General features: G+C 45.6%; 1 protein-coding gene across 3 annotated transcripts in view; it reads right to left on the bottom strand.

The window, feature by feature from the left end:
- The window catches only part of TJP3 (tight junction protein 3), a 162431-nt gene that overhangs the window by 113549 nt on the left and 32535 nt on the right, over positions 1-16347 (bottom strand). For 2 of the 3 annotated variants that reach the window (XM_069962580.1, XM_069962581.1), the window contains exon 2: positions 12046-12102. In XM_069962580.1, the coding sequence (XP_069818681.1) occupies positions 12046-12093 (48 nt within the window). In that variant the 5' untranslated portion in view covers positions 12094-12102. Of the gene's footprint in view, positions 1-12045; positions 12103-13647; positions 13791-16347 lie in introns of those variants that run through there. The other variant, XM_069962579.1, reaches the window with a different exon arrangement.

Below are 16347 nucleotides of genomic sequence, written 5' to 3'. Positions count from 1 at the left end.
GGGATAGGGTCGTTAGTAGTGGTGAAATTTGAAGCTTCTGGGTTAGGTCACCTCCTGGCAGCCAAAAAAATCCTCAGGGACAGGAGAGGGTATAGAGTCCGCTCAATCTCCACCCACAATTTGGAATGTTTAAGGTGGAAAAGATCTAAAAACACATGTGGCTATATATGCCCTGTGGTAGAGTGTAAAATCTGCCATGCCTGTGCCACCTAGTTCTTTGGGACGAGTGAGTACAGAATGTCTAGCCCTCGACTGCCCCCATACAAACTTGGAGGCCAACTGTCAAAGTTGTTTTAAGTAGGTACTGGGTAGGGATAGGTAGGGATTAGGTACAGTGTCTATTTTCAGCACACTAATTCTGCCAAACCATGAGAGTGGCAGTGAACTCCAATTTCAGAGGTCCTTTACTATAGTTCAGGGGTCCTCAACTGGCGGACCGCGGTCCGAACCCGGACCGCGGAGGCCAGCTGTCCGGACCCCTGGTCAGACCTCCTAACCGCCCCGGATCCGGTCCGTCCCGCTCCCCACCGCACTCCTCCCGCCCCATAGGCGTACTGTCCTTAGATGTCAGTACGCCTGTGGGGCTGGGGGCAGTGTCGGTCCGGCCCCCGGCTGATACGCGCTCTCTGGGGATGTCCCGGGGATTCCCCAGCAGAGCGCGCACCACAGACCTCAGCGTACGCCGCCGGCCTGCACTTCCGGGAAGGACAGGCCGGCAGCGTACACTGAGGTCACTGATGCGCGCTCTGCTGGGGAATCCCCGGGACATCCCTACAGAGCGCGTATCAGCCGGGGGCTGGACCGACGGGAAGAGAAGAAGACAGCCGCAGCGGGGAACGAGGTGCTAGGTGAGTTGTTTTTGTTATTTTTTTTCTGTCTGGGGGGCATCTACAAGGGGAGAGCGCACAGGTGGACTATATACTACAGGGGGGACCTCACAGGGGGCTATATACTACTGAGGGGGCTATATACTACTGGGGGGAGCGCACAGGGGGCTATATACTACAGGGGGGACCTCACAGGGGGCTATATGCTACTGAGGGGGCTATATACTACTGGGGGGAGCGCACAGGGGGCTATATACTACTGAGGGGGCTATATACTACTGGGGGAGCGCACAGGGGGCTATATACTACAGGGGGGACCTCACAGGGGCTATATACTACAGGGGGAAAGCACAAGGGGGGCTATATACTACTGGGGGGGACCTCACAGGGGGCTATATTCTACTGGGGGGAGAGCACGGGGGCGCTATATACTACTGGGGGGAGCTCACAGGGGGCTATATACTACAGGGGGACAGCGCACGGGGGGGCTATATACTACAGGGGGACAGCACGGGGGGGCTATATACTACAGGGGGACAGCGCACGGGGGGCTATATACTACAGGGGAGATCACAGGGGGCTATATACTACAGGGGGGAGCTCACAGGGGGGCTATATACTACAGGGGGGAGCTCACAGGGGGGCTATATACTACTTGGGGGGAGCTCACGGGGGCTATATACTACTGGGGGGAGCTCACAGGGGGCTATATACTACAGGGGGAGAGCACAGGGGGGCTATATACTACTGGGGGGAGCTCACAGGGGGCTATATACTACTGGGGGACAGCGCACAGGGGGCTATATACTACAGGGGGAGAGCGCACAGGGGGGCTATATACTACTGGGGGGAGCTCACAGGGGGCTATATTCTACAGGGGGAGAGCGCACGGGGAGGCTATATACTACTGGGGGGAGCTCACAGGGGGCTATATACTACAGGGGGAGAGCGCACAGGGGGGCTATATACTACTGGGGGAGCAACAGGGGGCTATATACTACTGAGGTAGAGCGCACAGGGGGGGGCTATACACTACTGGGGGAGCAACAGGGGGGCTATATACTACCAGGGCAGTCACCCCCTTTGTACCTAATATCAAAGGCCTGGTGAGAGAGAAAAAAGTGCCAGTTTTCCCGCTAATAAGCAGCAATTCTGTATATAAATAGTTGAACGTTTGTGACAAAGTAACAAAACACGTTTCCTACTGATGTTCAGCACTAAAAGTTGTTGAGTACCCCTGCTATAGTTGATAACAGGGGTTTGTAATCTAATTCATAGAGCCTAGATGGGTCGGCAGGGATGTGTGCCCAAATATTTAATGGAGTCACTTGTCCAACAGAATGGGAATTTCGCTTCAGGGAGAAGACCTCATCAGGAGGAGGGTGATGTTCAAGATGTCCGATTTTTGTAAGTTGACTTTTAAATTGCTGAAAATGCTGCACATTTTAAAATCTGCAGCTTGTTTGATATTCCCTGCCCATTCCACCCTTTACAATGCATAGGATAATGTTAAATATTTCTGTGTAAAAAATACAATACGAATACGCTTTCTCCGAAACCTTCACAACGGCACCACAGGAGTTAACTCATGCTCTAGGGACAAGAAAAGCACAAACACAAGAGGTTAAAAGCCCCTCCCCTTCCCACTAGCACCAGTGCATTATAACAATTTCTGAGCACCATGTGAGTATTATATTCAGCAATAAAATATAGGGAGGGATGTTGGCGCCGTCGTGAAGGTTTCGTAGAAAACGTCTTACGGGTAAGATTAATACTACTTTCTCCCGTCACCTTCACGATGGCTTCAAAGGAGAAATACAAACTCTTTGGGGCCACAGCCTGAAGACATTCCTTACCAAAACCAGGTTTTCACTGAGCTAAAACTGCCAACTATGATGCATGGCAAAAGTAGTATACCAGGTGATGGCTCTGCAATCTGATGTAAAGACACGTAAGCCTTCTTCGCCCAAGATGTGAATGCAGCCCTATACCTTCAGTATATTCTTCCTCTGGAATTAAATGAAGAAGATTAACTTGATCTTTTCCTTCAAGTGTTACAGGATTCCAGGAATTGTATTACCGCTTCCCTATGGTCCAAGACTAAAATTTCCATCCTTAATCATCTTTGGAGTTGTTACAGAATGGTCATAAGAAAACGAAAGATGATACCACCGTGGAAACAAATCAGGATCAGTATGACACTATACTGGTGCAAGCTCTTGTCCTGGCGGGCTGTACCCTGGAGAACCATGCCGATGAAATGAAAAAGATGTCCTTTCAGCAATGTGCATGCACTGATAAAAGGTGGGCTTCTGTATGTCCAAATACTCTGATGTGAGATACATAGCTGGTAGAACATGAACTTGAGGCAGTACTCCAAAATAGGTTTGGAGGTAAGAAGATTAAGGCCTTCAAGTACAATGTTAAAATCCCAAGGGGAATGTCGATTTAAAGTAGGATTCCTGTTTACACGCATTCCTGTCTGAACACATCTAAGATTCATGATAAATAGCAGATGATATATGATATAATGATAAATAGCAGATAAGGTTGCAAGATGCACCATAAGAGTGGCAGACTTGAGACCTTCAGATACAGTATATCCTAGAAGAGAAATCACAGCCTCAGAGAGGCCTCTGCTCCTTAACATAAACCCAGGATTCAGGTCGACATCTTGAGTCTTGACAGATCCGGACAGAACTGGTCCCTGATAAAGTAGAAGGCAAAGGCTCAAAATTAAAAGTGGAAGAACCCAGAGGGCTCCAGGACTCGTCTCCACACAAGGCCTAACTATACCTTCTGGCCGAAACGGTACCAGATAATGACAGCAGTTTCCCCTGTCAGGATTTTCTGTAGTGTCCCAGGAATGAGCCAATGATAAGAAAATGTATATAAGACTGAAAATCAAGGCTGTTCAAGTACATGCACTGCCACCGGATCGTCTCTTGGAAAGAACTTCTATACCTTCTTGTTCTGACAATCTGCGAACAAATCAGAGGCAGACCCAATTGAGGGATAAAATCTGGACCTTCCTCCTTAAAGGGGTAGTGCGGCGCTAAGAAATTACCTGTGGCTGATTCAGAACAACAAGTTTATTAGTTTATTACAGTAAGAATCTGGAATGAGTCTGATTCTAAGGTGTCACTGGAAAATAAGTGTTCATGGATTCCAAATGGACATAGTCCTCAATTGTAAACAGGCCTGCTACATTTCGAAGAGTCTGGTCTTCTCCATCAGGAATACTTAATCTGAGGGGAGAGCGGACATTATTACCTTGGAATCCGGAGGGTCCCCAAATATATTTTGGGTGTCTGGGTTGAGATCGGATTTCTGATTGTTTATCGGCTACCCCCAGGAGTAAAGATCATCACTGTCTGTCGTTATATTCTCAACAGCTTCTATGCGGAATCTATGAAAGGAAGAAAACTTGACCAGACAGGAGGAAACATTTATCCCAAACTGATAAAGGTAGGGAATCAACTCCCTCATAAAATAAGAGAAGATGCAAAAGGGCTGAGGAAATCCCGAAGGAGAGAGCGCTGAATTGATAATGCTGGACACAACTACCCATGTAAACAGCAACCAAAGACAAGAGTTAAACATAGTACAAGCATCTCTAAGTCGATTAATGCCATCATAGCATGCTATGGATTAAGTGGAACAGTCTACTACATGGATTCCATCTAGAATCCTCTGTATCAGACAAATCTGCTGGGTTGCAGGTTCATACTAAGCCTATATGTTCCATTCAGTTACTAAATAAGGAACAGCTGAAAAGTGCCCCTTCCTTAACCCTGGCATGGGGACAGAAGTCACAACACATGGCATTATCAGCTTCTAGACACTGTAGAAGAGCCCCGATTAAAGAAGCTGAGAAGGTAGGGGGACTAGAAAACATTTGGGAAAAGATAACTCTATACTGAAGCCCTGGAAGAATAAAATTCAGGATCCAGCTGTCTTGGGTGACAGGATAGTGACCTGGTGTAGTCCTGGGAGGCCTTGGGGAGCTCCAGTGATTTTCCTTGCACTACTCCTATAATGTTCCTGAATTTTATGGTGCAGTAGTGCACCCATTACTCCTTAGCTACTGAAGGTCTACTTATAACAGACTATCAAGGGCAGACCAAAAATTATATATATATATATATATATATATATATATATATATATATATATATATATATATTAAATAAAAGGTAGAATCCAATTGCTGGCAACCACACAGTCCATCACTGCTGAAGAATCAGCCAAGGTGGCTAAGGAATCGCTGAAAAGCAAAGACGATCAATAATGTGTTACCGAGGGAACCTATATGTTTATTCATTTATTTATTTTGATGGTCGCCTCTGATTGATTCCCATATGTACTGCACAAGAACTCATGTAGCAGCAACATTAGGCTAGGTTCCCACTGCGTTTTTGCAATCAGTTTTTTTCATCCATTTTTTTGCAAAAAAATGAATGAAAAAATAAAAAAATTGTGTGCATCTGTTTTTTTCCATGGTCTTCCATTGTAAAAAAAAAAAACACGGATCTAAACGGATCAGTTTTTTTTGACTGACACAAAAACGTAGCCGACACTACTCGTGTCCATTAAAAAAAAAGGATCCGTTTTGAGCAGTTTTTTTTTTTTACAATGGAAATTACAAGAGAAAAGTAACAGTCGATAACGATCAAATTTGAACGATACTCGTAAGTGTAAACGCTGCGAACGATCAAACAACGAATGAGAAATCGTTCATTTTAATCTTACAACATGTTCTAAAATCGTCGTTCGCAAAAAATTCGCAGATCGTTCTGTGTAAACAGTTGTTCGCCGATTTAACCAATGTGTGAGATAGGCTTCAGCGATCGCAAAACGATCTCAAAACGAATTTCCATACGATATATTGTACAGTCTTAACGCTGATCGCTCTGAAAAAAAAAATTGTTACTCCGACATCGTTAAGCATACGAACGGGCCAATTATCGTTTGTGTAAACGCAGCATTGAGTTGAAAAGCCTACAAATGGTGATTACTGGCAACTCTAACCACCTGGGTGTCTAAATCCCATTCTTCACAGGGTTTGTTAATCATCAGTGATGAGGGCCTGAAAGGTCTTCTGAATAGGGAAACTAGCTTCCTCTTAATAAAGACCAGCAAAGAACTCATCTCCAATAGATCACACCTCTTGTGTATCCTCCATGCCCAGTGGAAGTCTGACAGAGAGAATGTAAGATCAAATGGGAAAATATTCCCTAAACTCTGTGTATCAAATCTGATAGAGCAGAGAAGCCTATAGATAAATTACTGGATTCAAATAGTTGAGTCAAATAGTGTAATAGACTCAAACCTAGAAGCAGAGGACAGGCCCTGTGACTCCTAGATTTTAACAGGTACCTCTGGTACGCTGGAAGCAGCTGAAGCCATAAGAAGGTATACAGGGGCGTAACTAGAAATGGCTGGGCCCCATAGCAAACTTTTGATTGGGGCCCCCCCCCTTCCTCGATCGATCGACCACTACGCCATCAACACACTCAGCTCTACACAGGTTCTGTACACCAAATACATTACAGTGCAGTTATATCAGGTGACTCACAGGGGACGTCTTCTCTGATCAGAGTTCTTCCCTTTTCATTTTCTTCTCCATCTGTCCTGGGCCATTATGAGAACTTCTCCGAGCCACGAATCCACAGAATCTGCCAGACAAACATATTAGGCTCCTTATACTGGCACCATCCTCATCTCTATACACACTGCACATCTGTATTTGCCCCTTTACACCCTCATTTAGTTGGTAGCCCTAACACTATGTGAGCCCCTTATAGTATATGCCCCTCTGTGTATTCTCCCTTACAGATGCCCCCGTGTTAGCCCCTTATAAATGACCGCCCTGTGCTTTCCATCCCCCTCATAGATGGTCCCCCATGTTGCCCCCCCTTAAAGATTCCCCTCATGTTGTCCCCCTATAGATGCCCCTTATGTTCTCTCCCTAGAGATGGCCCCCTGTATAATCCCCCTATAGATGGCCCCTTGTAATATCCCCCATGGATGCCCCCCCCTGTATTATCCCCCATAGACACCCCCCTGCATTATCCCCCATAGATGCCACCCCCTTGTATTATCCCCCATAGATGCCGCCCCCCCCTGTATTATCCCCCATAGATGCCACCCCCTCTGTATTATCCCCCAGAGATGCCACCCCCCTGTATTATCCCCCATAGATGCCACCCCCCTGTATATCCCCATAGATGCCCCCCTGTATATCCCCCATAGATACTCCCCCTGTATATCCCCCATAGATACTCCCCCTGTATATCCCCCATAGATGGCCCCCTGTATTATCCCCCATAGATGCCCCCCCTGTATATCCCCCATAGCAAAGCAGATTAAAAAAAAAACAAAAAAACAACACAACTCACCTAACTCCCCCGTCGGCTGTCTTCTCTGCTTCTCCCCAGGGGGCTTCCTGGGGGGTATCCCGGGGATTCCAAAGCAGCACTGGTACCGGAGTCGGCGTCCGCCCGGGCTGGTACCGGAAGTACAGGCCGGGGGGCGGACTCTGAACTCTCTGGTACCTGTGCTGCCGGGGATAGGACTGGATGACAAGTGGGGGGCCCTCGCGCGTCCCGTCCTATTTCCGGCAGCACAGGTACCAGAGAGCTCAGAGTCCACCCCCCGGCCTGTACTTCCGGGTCACGGAGCGTCTGTGCCGGAAGTACAGGCCGGGGGGTGGACTCTGAGCTCTCTAGCCCGGGCGGATGCTGAGTCCGTTACCAGTACTGCCCCCAGGTACCAGGACACCCCCGGACCCCAAACAGCTGCAGCACCCGGGAGGCCTGCTCAGCCGCCGGGTGCTGCAGACTATGTCAGCTCCGGGGGCCCGTGGCACGGGCCCCCTGATGCGGCGGGGCCCCGTAGCAGCCGCTACGGCGGTAGTTCCGCCTCTGAAGGTATAGCACAATAGGTGTGGTAACTGCACATTATCTGACCGAACAGATAGCAAGGAAGAACTGGCTTCTATAATGATGACATTAAAACAGGATGGGCATATGTTCTTCTTAAAAAGACTCTGTACCCAAAATCTGACCCCCCCCCCCCCCCAAAAAAAAACAAAAAAAAAAACACTTGTACCTTCGGATAGCTGCTTTTGATCCAAGATCTGTCCTGGGGTCCGTTCAGCAGGTGATGCAGTTGTCCTAAAAACAACTTTTAAACTGGCAGCCTCGTGCCCTTTGCTTACATTGTGTATGCATTAGGCTGGCACAACCTCTCTGTCCCTCCTCATCATTAGGAATGCTCCAGGCAGATTGCCTCCTATTAGTCAGCTGTGTGAGCCTGGCACATGGGCTGAATCGTTAAGGCACCTGTGTAGTTTTCACTGCAGAGGAATAGGAAAAATGGTAAAGAGGGTGGGGAGGAGGGACAGAGAGGTTGTGCTAGCCTAATGCATACACAAACTAAGCCACGGCAAAAGGGCACGAGGCTGCCAGTTTAAAAATTGTTTTTTTTTAGGACCATAACTGCATCACCTGCCAACCACAAGACAAATCTTGGATTAAAAGCAGCTATCTGAAGTACAAGCAGTTTGGGGGGGGGGGGGTCAGATTGTGGGTACAGAGTCACCTTAATGAAGGAGAGGGGCCCTCATAGTAACAGATAAATCTCCTAACAGGAGTAGCTCCTCACAAAAATAAAGCTATGATTAAAAGCATATATATATATATATATATATATATATATATATATATATATATATATATATATATATATATATATATATATATATATAAATGTTTATCACAGCCCTTAGCACCAAGGTGAAGACAGCAGGCTGGTGCCCACACAGAGTAATTATATACCACCCTGAAAGGTATAGAGAAGAGGAGAGGGAAATACAAAACTGGGACAGTCAGTACTATACAAAACTGACCCCTAGCACTCTCCCCCAAGTGTAGCAGACTTTAGTTGGCACACTTGCCACCGGCAGCGGAGGCTAGTCTGCAGCAGGATTCCTCATAGGTAATGCAGTGGATCAGACCTCAGAAGACTGATGACACACAACCCAGCAGATTTTCCAAACTTGCCGCCCGGCATCTTCGGAAGACCAGAAGTACTGCCTCTTCCGGCACATGGCGTCAGCGTGCTCCCCCCACTGAAGGCACCTCTGAAAGACTAGGCCTCACCTCCGCCAAACGCCTGTACATTGCGGAAGTAGGCTGCAAACGCCCGACCACTAGGCCGCAGCGCCTGCCACAGCACGACCAGTCCTGGGACGGGCGCATACAAAGGAGAGGTTCGGAGGCCGCAGCAATGGAAAACTCTCTGCGTGCCCCTGCCACGTAAGGGATGGCACGAGGAGAACCAGCGGGCCATCTCTTACCGAAGATCCGAAGATCAGCCAGCCACATCCCTGGGAAGGAAGGAGGTTAAAGGGGAACTTCGGGTAGAGGTAAAAAAAAAAAAAAAAAAAATGGAAACTTCTGCAGAAGCATATAACAATACTTACTATCTATCCCAGTTTTGAAACTACCAAAAATCCATTTGTTTAGGGGGGTTTTGTTCTGTTTTGTGTTTCTGTATTTCCTGGTTGAGCAGATGTACTCAGTACTACAGGTTCCAGAATGCAATGCTTTCCCTCAGCTGATCCATCACAGTCCCCCACCCTGCCTATTCCCCGCCCAAAGCTGTTGCAGAACATCTAGGCTGTGTTCACACATTGCAGTTTCATTGTGTTACTGAATTATTTGCAGTACTTAATCATTTCATTGTGGTCCCACCCACACAGCACGCTGTATTCTCTACCTGTAATGCTGATACTGGAATAAAGCAAAGAACTTTAATAAAATTTTTTTTTTTTTTTTTTTTTCCTTTCCACACACGTTATGATCAAGCATCTTTTATCTTTGAAGTTGATTCCCACAAAAAGGACTTTATCCGATACTATCTTACATGGCATATACTGTTTATGCCTTGTTTTTTTGTGCAGGTGGGATTGGCAGTGACGGCTCTAATCCTCTCTGCTGTTTAGCATTATCTATTTGTGTTACTGCATCATTTTTGTGCAGAAACTGCAGTACTGCAATGACACTCCAACATGTGTGAACACAGCCCGAATTTCTTTATAGACTTTTGCACAATCAGCGCAGCTGCTTCTGGCTGGTCAAAGATGGTGAATCACGCCCTGCCCCCTCTCTGCATCATCAGCCTGTTCTCAACAAACACACACAATGTGAGACAGAGGCATGGAATATTTGTCTCCTAAGATGGGAAAGCAGAAGGAGCAGGAGACAATGTGGATTGGCACAGAGGCCATTTTTTTTCACTTCCTGGATTTCTATCAGCTACCAGTGTGGCAGAACCGCACAGATACAGTAATACATTGTATAGACACATCTATATACCTTTTAATGTACTTTTAAAAAGTTTTCCTTATGCGGAGTTCCCCTTTAAACCCCAATCGATACCTGCTGGTAAGGGGAAAATAAATCTTCAAACAGGGGATCTTCTCATCTTCACCATGGATCCCCCACCTACAGGGACAGGAAAAGCACTGGTGCTAGTGGGGAGGGGCTTTTAACCTCTCGTGTTTGTGCTTTGCCTGTCCCTCGGGCATGAGTTAACTCCCGTGGTGCCGTCGTGAAGGTGAGGGGAGAAAAAAGTATATTTGCAATCAGACAGGGGTCCTTTCATCAAGTAGGTTTACAAAAGAATGACAGAAGGCACAATATTTTTACATTAGGGTAAATTCTAGGGATGAGCAAAATAAGAGTACTAGCTAAGCGCTTCGCTAAGCTCGGCAGACGGCTAGTCAGACGGCTGCCTTTGCACTCTGTGCCCCTCCTCTCAGAGTGCCTGGAAAAGCTGAATCTGGTCCTGGGAGTTCCCCAGGACTGGATCACACTTTTCTAGGCACCTGGAGTGGAGCAGCACCAAGTTCAAAGGCAGCCAGTTGACAAGCACTTCCCTTGACTAGTACAGTAATTTTGCTCATACCTAGTAAATTCAGAAGTACATGGTCTGCTGCCAATTTGAAGATATTAATGTAAATAAATGATGGAACAACATCTGATGCTTCAAAGCTGAAACTTTAAACCTGCTGCAGATCCTGTACATGTGAATGGGCCCTTATGCAATTAATGCAAAGCAATAAAAACTGAAGTTTTTGTTACAATGAGATAGCCTAAGCAAGCCCAGCCTAGGTTAGTGGAGGTTGTGCCAGACACACTTCGTTTGTAGGCCCTGCACATCTGGAAGTCCACATGAACATATTGTCACTATTTGCTACAACAAAGTATACCAGTCACGAGTGGTTGCTTCCAAATCAGCAGCAAGATCCACTGCTAAACCAGAAGTTTGTGTCTTCATTGAAACGGAGACGCAAACAGACTATAATATGCGCAACACCCATTGGATGCAATAGGGTCACGTGCATGATATTCTGATTATGTCTCTGTCTCCATAGAGACCTGTACTTCCGGGTTTAGCTGTTGATCTTGTTACGGATCTGTTTAAAGCAATTTTGTACTACATTGATTGCATCACATCCAGGTTTTTCACGGATGAACACAGATGTCACATCCGTGAAAAATATGGATCTCATTGATTTCTATGGGGAATCTGCGCCGTGCTTCCATTCAGTTATGACATGTCCTATTTTTAAATGGAAAGGATTGGAGATCCATGAAAACAATAAATATGTGAATAGCCCAATACAAAGCAATGGGCTACAAATTTGTCTGTGCGCACAGACAACTTCATAGAACGTGTGAATGCAGCCTCATGCCTCTTATTCACACTTTCCATGCATGATCTGTATATATGGACACTGTGCTGCACAATGGAGTTAGGAGTTCCCAGCATCATCATTGATGAGGATGATGATGATGATGATGATGGGAGCTCCGAAACGGTTTAAGGGTGCGTTCACACATACGGGATCTGCTGCAGATCCACAGCAGATTTGATATCAATGTAACTAGATAACTTAACACAGCATTAAATCTGCACGATAGTACAATGAGTTAGTGCACCAAATTAAACTTTATTGCTTATAACTTTGTAGCTGCTTTACTTGTTCTTAGATTAAATCAAATGTAAACATTTGGCATGATGCTGATCACTAGGTGGTGCATCCATGTAGACGAACATGCAACAGCTTTCTGGCCTCAATAAAGCTGTATACAAATCAAGCCAACAAAACCTGTCATTCTTAAAATGTAGTCACATACGCACTTACCCTGGCCAGCGTGACAGTATATTGCTCCCATATAGTCATTTCCTCCATTTCAGACACCTGTTTAGAAAACAAATACAGAATTTGGATCAAAAACCTTCAGTGAATGAAGAATTTTAGGCATTGGAACAGTAGGTGCAAGGTAGCAGGGAAAGTAACTATGACTTTATGGCCACTTTTCCCCCTACTGTTGGCTCTAGTTCAGGTGCGGTTTGCAATTAGGCTCCATTTACTTCAATGGAACGGAGTTTCAAAACCCCACTGGAATCAACAGTAGGGGGAAAGTGGCCATGTTTTTGTAGCGCTGGATAACCCCTTTAACATCCCCCAGCCATATGTATAGGTATATGTATAAGTCCCTAAAATTCCCTGAATAATCCCTTTTAGGGTAGATTCACATGTACTGGATTCACAGTGAATTTCACGCTGCGAGTTTGCAGCCAAATCCCCTGCGAATACTGGAACAGTAAGTTAAATGGAGTTACATACACGCTGCGGATATGTAACCTGGCCCCTTTAACCCCCTGCCGCCTGCCACCCGCAGCTCGTGCATGGAGCATACATTACCTGCTCAGCGCCGTGGCTGCGTGTGAGGCTCCCGTCGGTCCCCATCAGCCAGTGCACGGCAGCTGCAGGTATGCAACCCCATTCAACTTCACTGTACCAAGACTTGCAGCGGATTTCGCTACAAACTCGCAGGGTGAAATGCGCTGTGAATCCGTGTGAAGGTACCCTAAAAGTGAACATTGTACAATATGCAGACGTTTACAGCAATTGTTCTTCATGCGCTGCTGACACATTTTACCAAAAAGTGCAGCATATGGACACTAACTTCCCCTTCTAAGTGTTATTACATCAGTACGGACTTCTCATTAATGCTTTTGTGAGGCTTATAAGGATGAAGGACATCTGTGTCAAATGACCTCCTGTTTTCTTCCTTGCTAGAAAGATTGGTTGTACCAAGACTCATAGCTTAGGTAATACCGTACTTGATTTTTTATTCTGTAATATTGTTTTACTAATAGAACCTGTCGTGCCAGACAATGAAGGAAACTTAAGTTGAGAGAAAACCAAACTCCCTGTACTTGGGCTCACAGCCTGTGGGCAAACTACGGCCTGCAATGATTTTCTATGGAACACCTGCTATGGATTGCTGAAAACAATATGTGCCCAACCAACAGTATTTTCTAATGGCTACTCTGATCTACAGGGGCTCTGTAAGTTGTGAAAGAATGCATAATGAAGATCTGTACAGGACAAAGCGCATTTAGAAGTCACAAAGCACAAAGATACAAAATCTTCACACATTTTACCACAAGAAGGATGGAGGTAAGAGCTGCACATAACCATACATAAAACAGCATTACATACTAGTAAACAAACCCACAATGAGATGTTAAGATAATAACACAGATGAGGAAACATGTGACATACACAATAACCTGTCTGTAGCATGCACTGTACCCTTTTGTACTGTTAGCCTCTGCAATTTCATGGCGGTGAATCACTGTTAAAGCTGGAATTGTCAAGGGGCCATTCTACTAACACTATACTTACTTTCCATATCATATGCTACCTGTGTTTGGAAAACATGCAATTACTTACCTGAAACCTTACAGCCATCCCAGAAACCACAAGCAAACAGTCCTGGTAGTTCGTCTGATCCCTTATATAGGGAAAACAGACAAAAGCTCTGAAGGGGTTGGGACTTGCCTCGGTGGAAGGCTTCTTCCAGCCTCACCTGTGCAATTGTGTTTTTCTCTAGAATGTGCCCTCCCACAGTGACATAGGAAGACAAATTTAGAAGGCGGAGAATCATGACGGGAAGCAGGTGGAGTACATGAGGAGGGATAAGGTGTCTTTCTAGGATTGCACTGACATGTATATTTGGTTAGTCATTTTTCTGCAATGCTCAGGGACTGACATTTCTGTGTGCGAACTGCTATTTATTCAATCTGTTTTCTAGGATGTTATTCTGTGTGGCTTACATTGCAGACAAGACATGAAGATCAGGAGTCTCCTTCCGGCCAATACATTATATACTACTTTTTTTTTTATATACTACTAGTTTTTGAACCAGTAGATACAAAAGGAAATCCAAAAGGAGGGCTTTTCCTTCTGCTGGATCCACCTCTAGCTTTGGCTCAAAAATTGCAGTGACAGTTTAACCCCCTTAAAGCCCTAGTACACCAAAATATGTCTAACAGATTATCTTACAGATTTTTTCAGCCAAAACCAGGAATGGATTTAAAAAGAGGAGAAATCTCAGCCTTATCTTTGCAACATGTTCTCTGTTTATAGTCTGTTCCTGACTTTGGCTGAAAAGATCTATCAGATAATCCGTCAGACATCTTTCAGTGTAATAGGGCCCTTAGTGACCGCCGATACAGCTTTTTATGGCTGTCAGTAATGGGCTCTATTCTGCAGCCATCAGCTTTTTTTTCTTTTCAGAAAAGTATAGTCGCATTGAAAAGGGTTGCAGCCCCTTTTTTTTGCTACCAGAGGTAGCTGTGGGTTGGGGTATACTGTAGGGACCTGTAGTTTAGGTTCCCGTACCAACGATCACTGTTATACACTTTATAAAACAGAGATTGCACTGTAGTTGCTTTGTGAGAGGAAAAAAAAAGAGCTGCAAACTCAGTGCTGTATTATACTGTGAAAAAAAAAAAATTATTATATATCCCCCCCCCCCCCCCCAGTAATCAGGCAAATCTAATTGCCGTTACTAGCTGCAATATTTTTTTCTAGTAACTGCAATATACTTTTTTCGTTACTAGTTAGGGTTTACCGCCAGATCGCCCATGATCTTTGTTTCTTAAAAAACGCTATACCTTTTTTGGTTATTAGCTCCGGTTTTACCCCCAGATCACCTGCAAACTTGTAGGGCAGGCACGAGAGGTGGGGGATCCGTGGTGAAAATATTCCCCATCAGAAGATTAAAGGACTTACCCCCAAGCAGGATCGATCGGGGTCTTGGGCCTCCGTCCTTCCGGGCAGCAGCAGGTGGATCCTAGATCCTGGGGTGGGAGATAGACGACATTTCGCGCCATCTCCGAGTGGCGGGGACACGCGCGGGGTCCGGTTTCTCCGCTCTCTGCATGTGTCCCGCAGCCCAGACACTACTAGGCGGCGACTTGGTATCGGGGTTGCGGCCTACTTCCGGTAAAGACAGCGTTCCGGAAGTGACATCTGAGGCCTAGTCAGTGGCGTCTATACACGCTGACGTCACTCACCGGAAGAGGCGGTGTGGTGATTAATATCCCCTGTGAGCTCAACATTATGAACAGAGGTCACTCACCCAGCCCTTCTAGCATTTCTGATTCCTAAAGGTGATCATCTAGTGTCCAGACCTGAGACTAGGAACTAAGTGGGTCATAAACTCCAGGGCCCATAAAACGTGTTTACAGAAACAATCCACATCCTGGTCTGTCACAAACCAGAGACCCAGAGAGGTTAGGTAAGGGACACCGGAGGTCACCTATAGACCACCATTCTGGCATCTGACCCCTCCAGAAATATGGAATTCACACATATTCTAAAGGTATGCTTTTGCAGAGGTACACAGGACACTGATACAAACCTACCGTATCAAAAGTGAACTTATTGTCCCATGGGAACAGGAAGCTTTCGGATAACTCCCACTGTATTTCACCATGTTTGGTATGTACGCGTGCGGGAGGTGATGACAGAGGGAATGGTATAACTGAGACGTTGCTAGGATAAACACCTGCAGAAATATTGGAATATGAACATCTTGAGGCAAGTGGTAGACTACCATGGGTGTCATAAACCCAGGGTTTTAAAAGACCATTACCATATTCCCAGGCCTCCTCTGAGATCAGAGAAAGGAGGGTGGGGAGAGGGTCTCTCACAGTCCTTTTAAGACAAATAAGGCTGATAGGAAATGGCCATTCTTTGGGGATCCCTTGTTGGATGGACTGGCCTATATTCTGCTTCCCCAGGCTACTGGACTAAAACGTCACGTAACGTATTAAGTTCTGTTTTTTCTCCCTTATATTTTAAGAACTGTATATCACTGTATATATATGTCTGTGTTTTTTATCTTGTATTTTTCTTAAATAACCCTTTGTTGTATGCACTGTCCTTTTTAGGATATTAAATTTCACTTTAATAAGAGTCTTCTTGTGTTCTAACGATCCTATGACCCTAGGAAGAGAGATAACTTGGTAACTCTCTTCCTAGGGTCATAGGATCGTTAGAACACAAGAAGACTCTCATCTCTTAAGGCTACAGAGTATAGTCTGTTGTAGTTGTGTTAGGTGGGTTTAAGGTGAGGTGTCACGT

Source organism: Dendropsophus ebraccatus, chromosome 3 (assembly GCF_027789765.1).
Source record: "Dendropsophus ebraccatus isolate aDenEbr1 chromosome 3, aDenEbr1.pat, whole genome shotgun sequence".
Taxonomy (NCBI): Eukaryota; Metazoa; Chordata; class Amphibia; order Anura; family Hylidae; genus Dendropsophus; species Dendropsophus ebraccatus.
The sequence above is the reverse complement of the archived record's forward strand: the minus strand, read 5'-3'. Positions and strand labels throughout refer to the sequence as shown.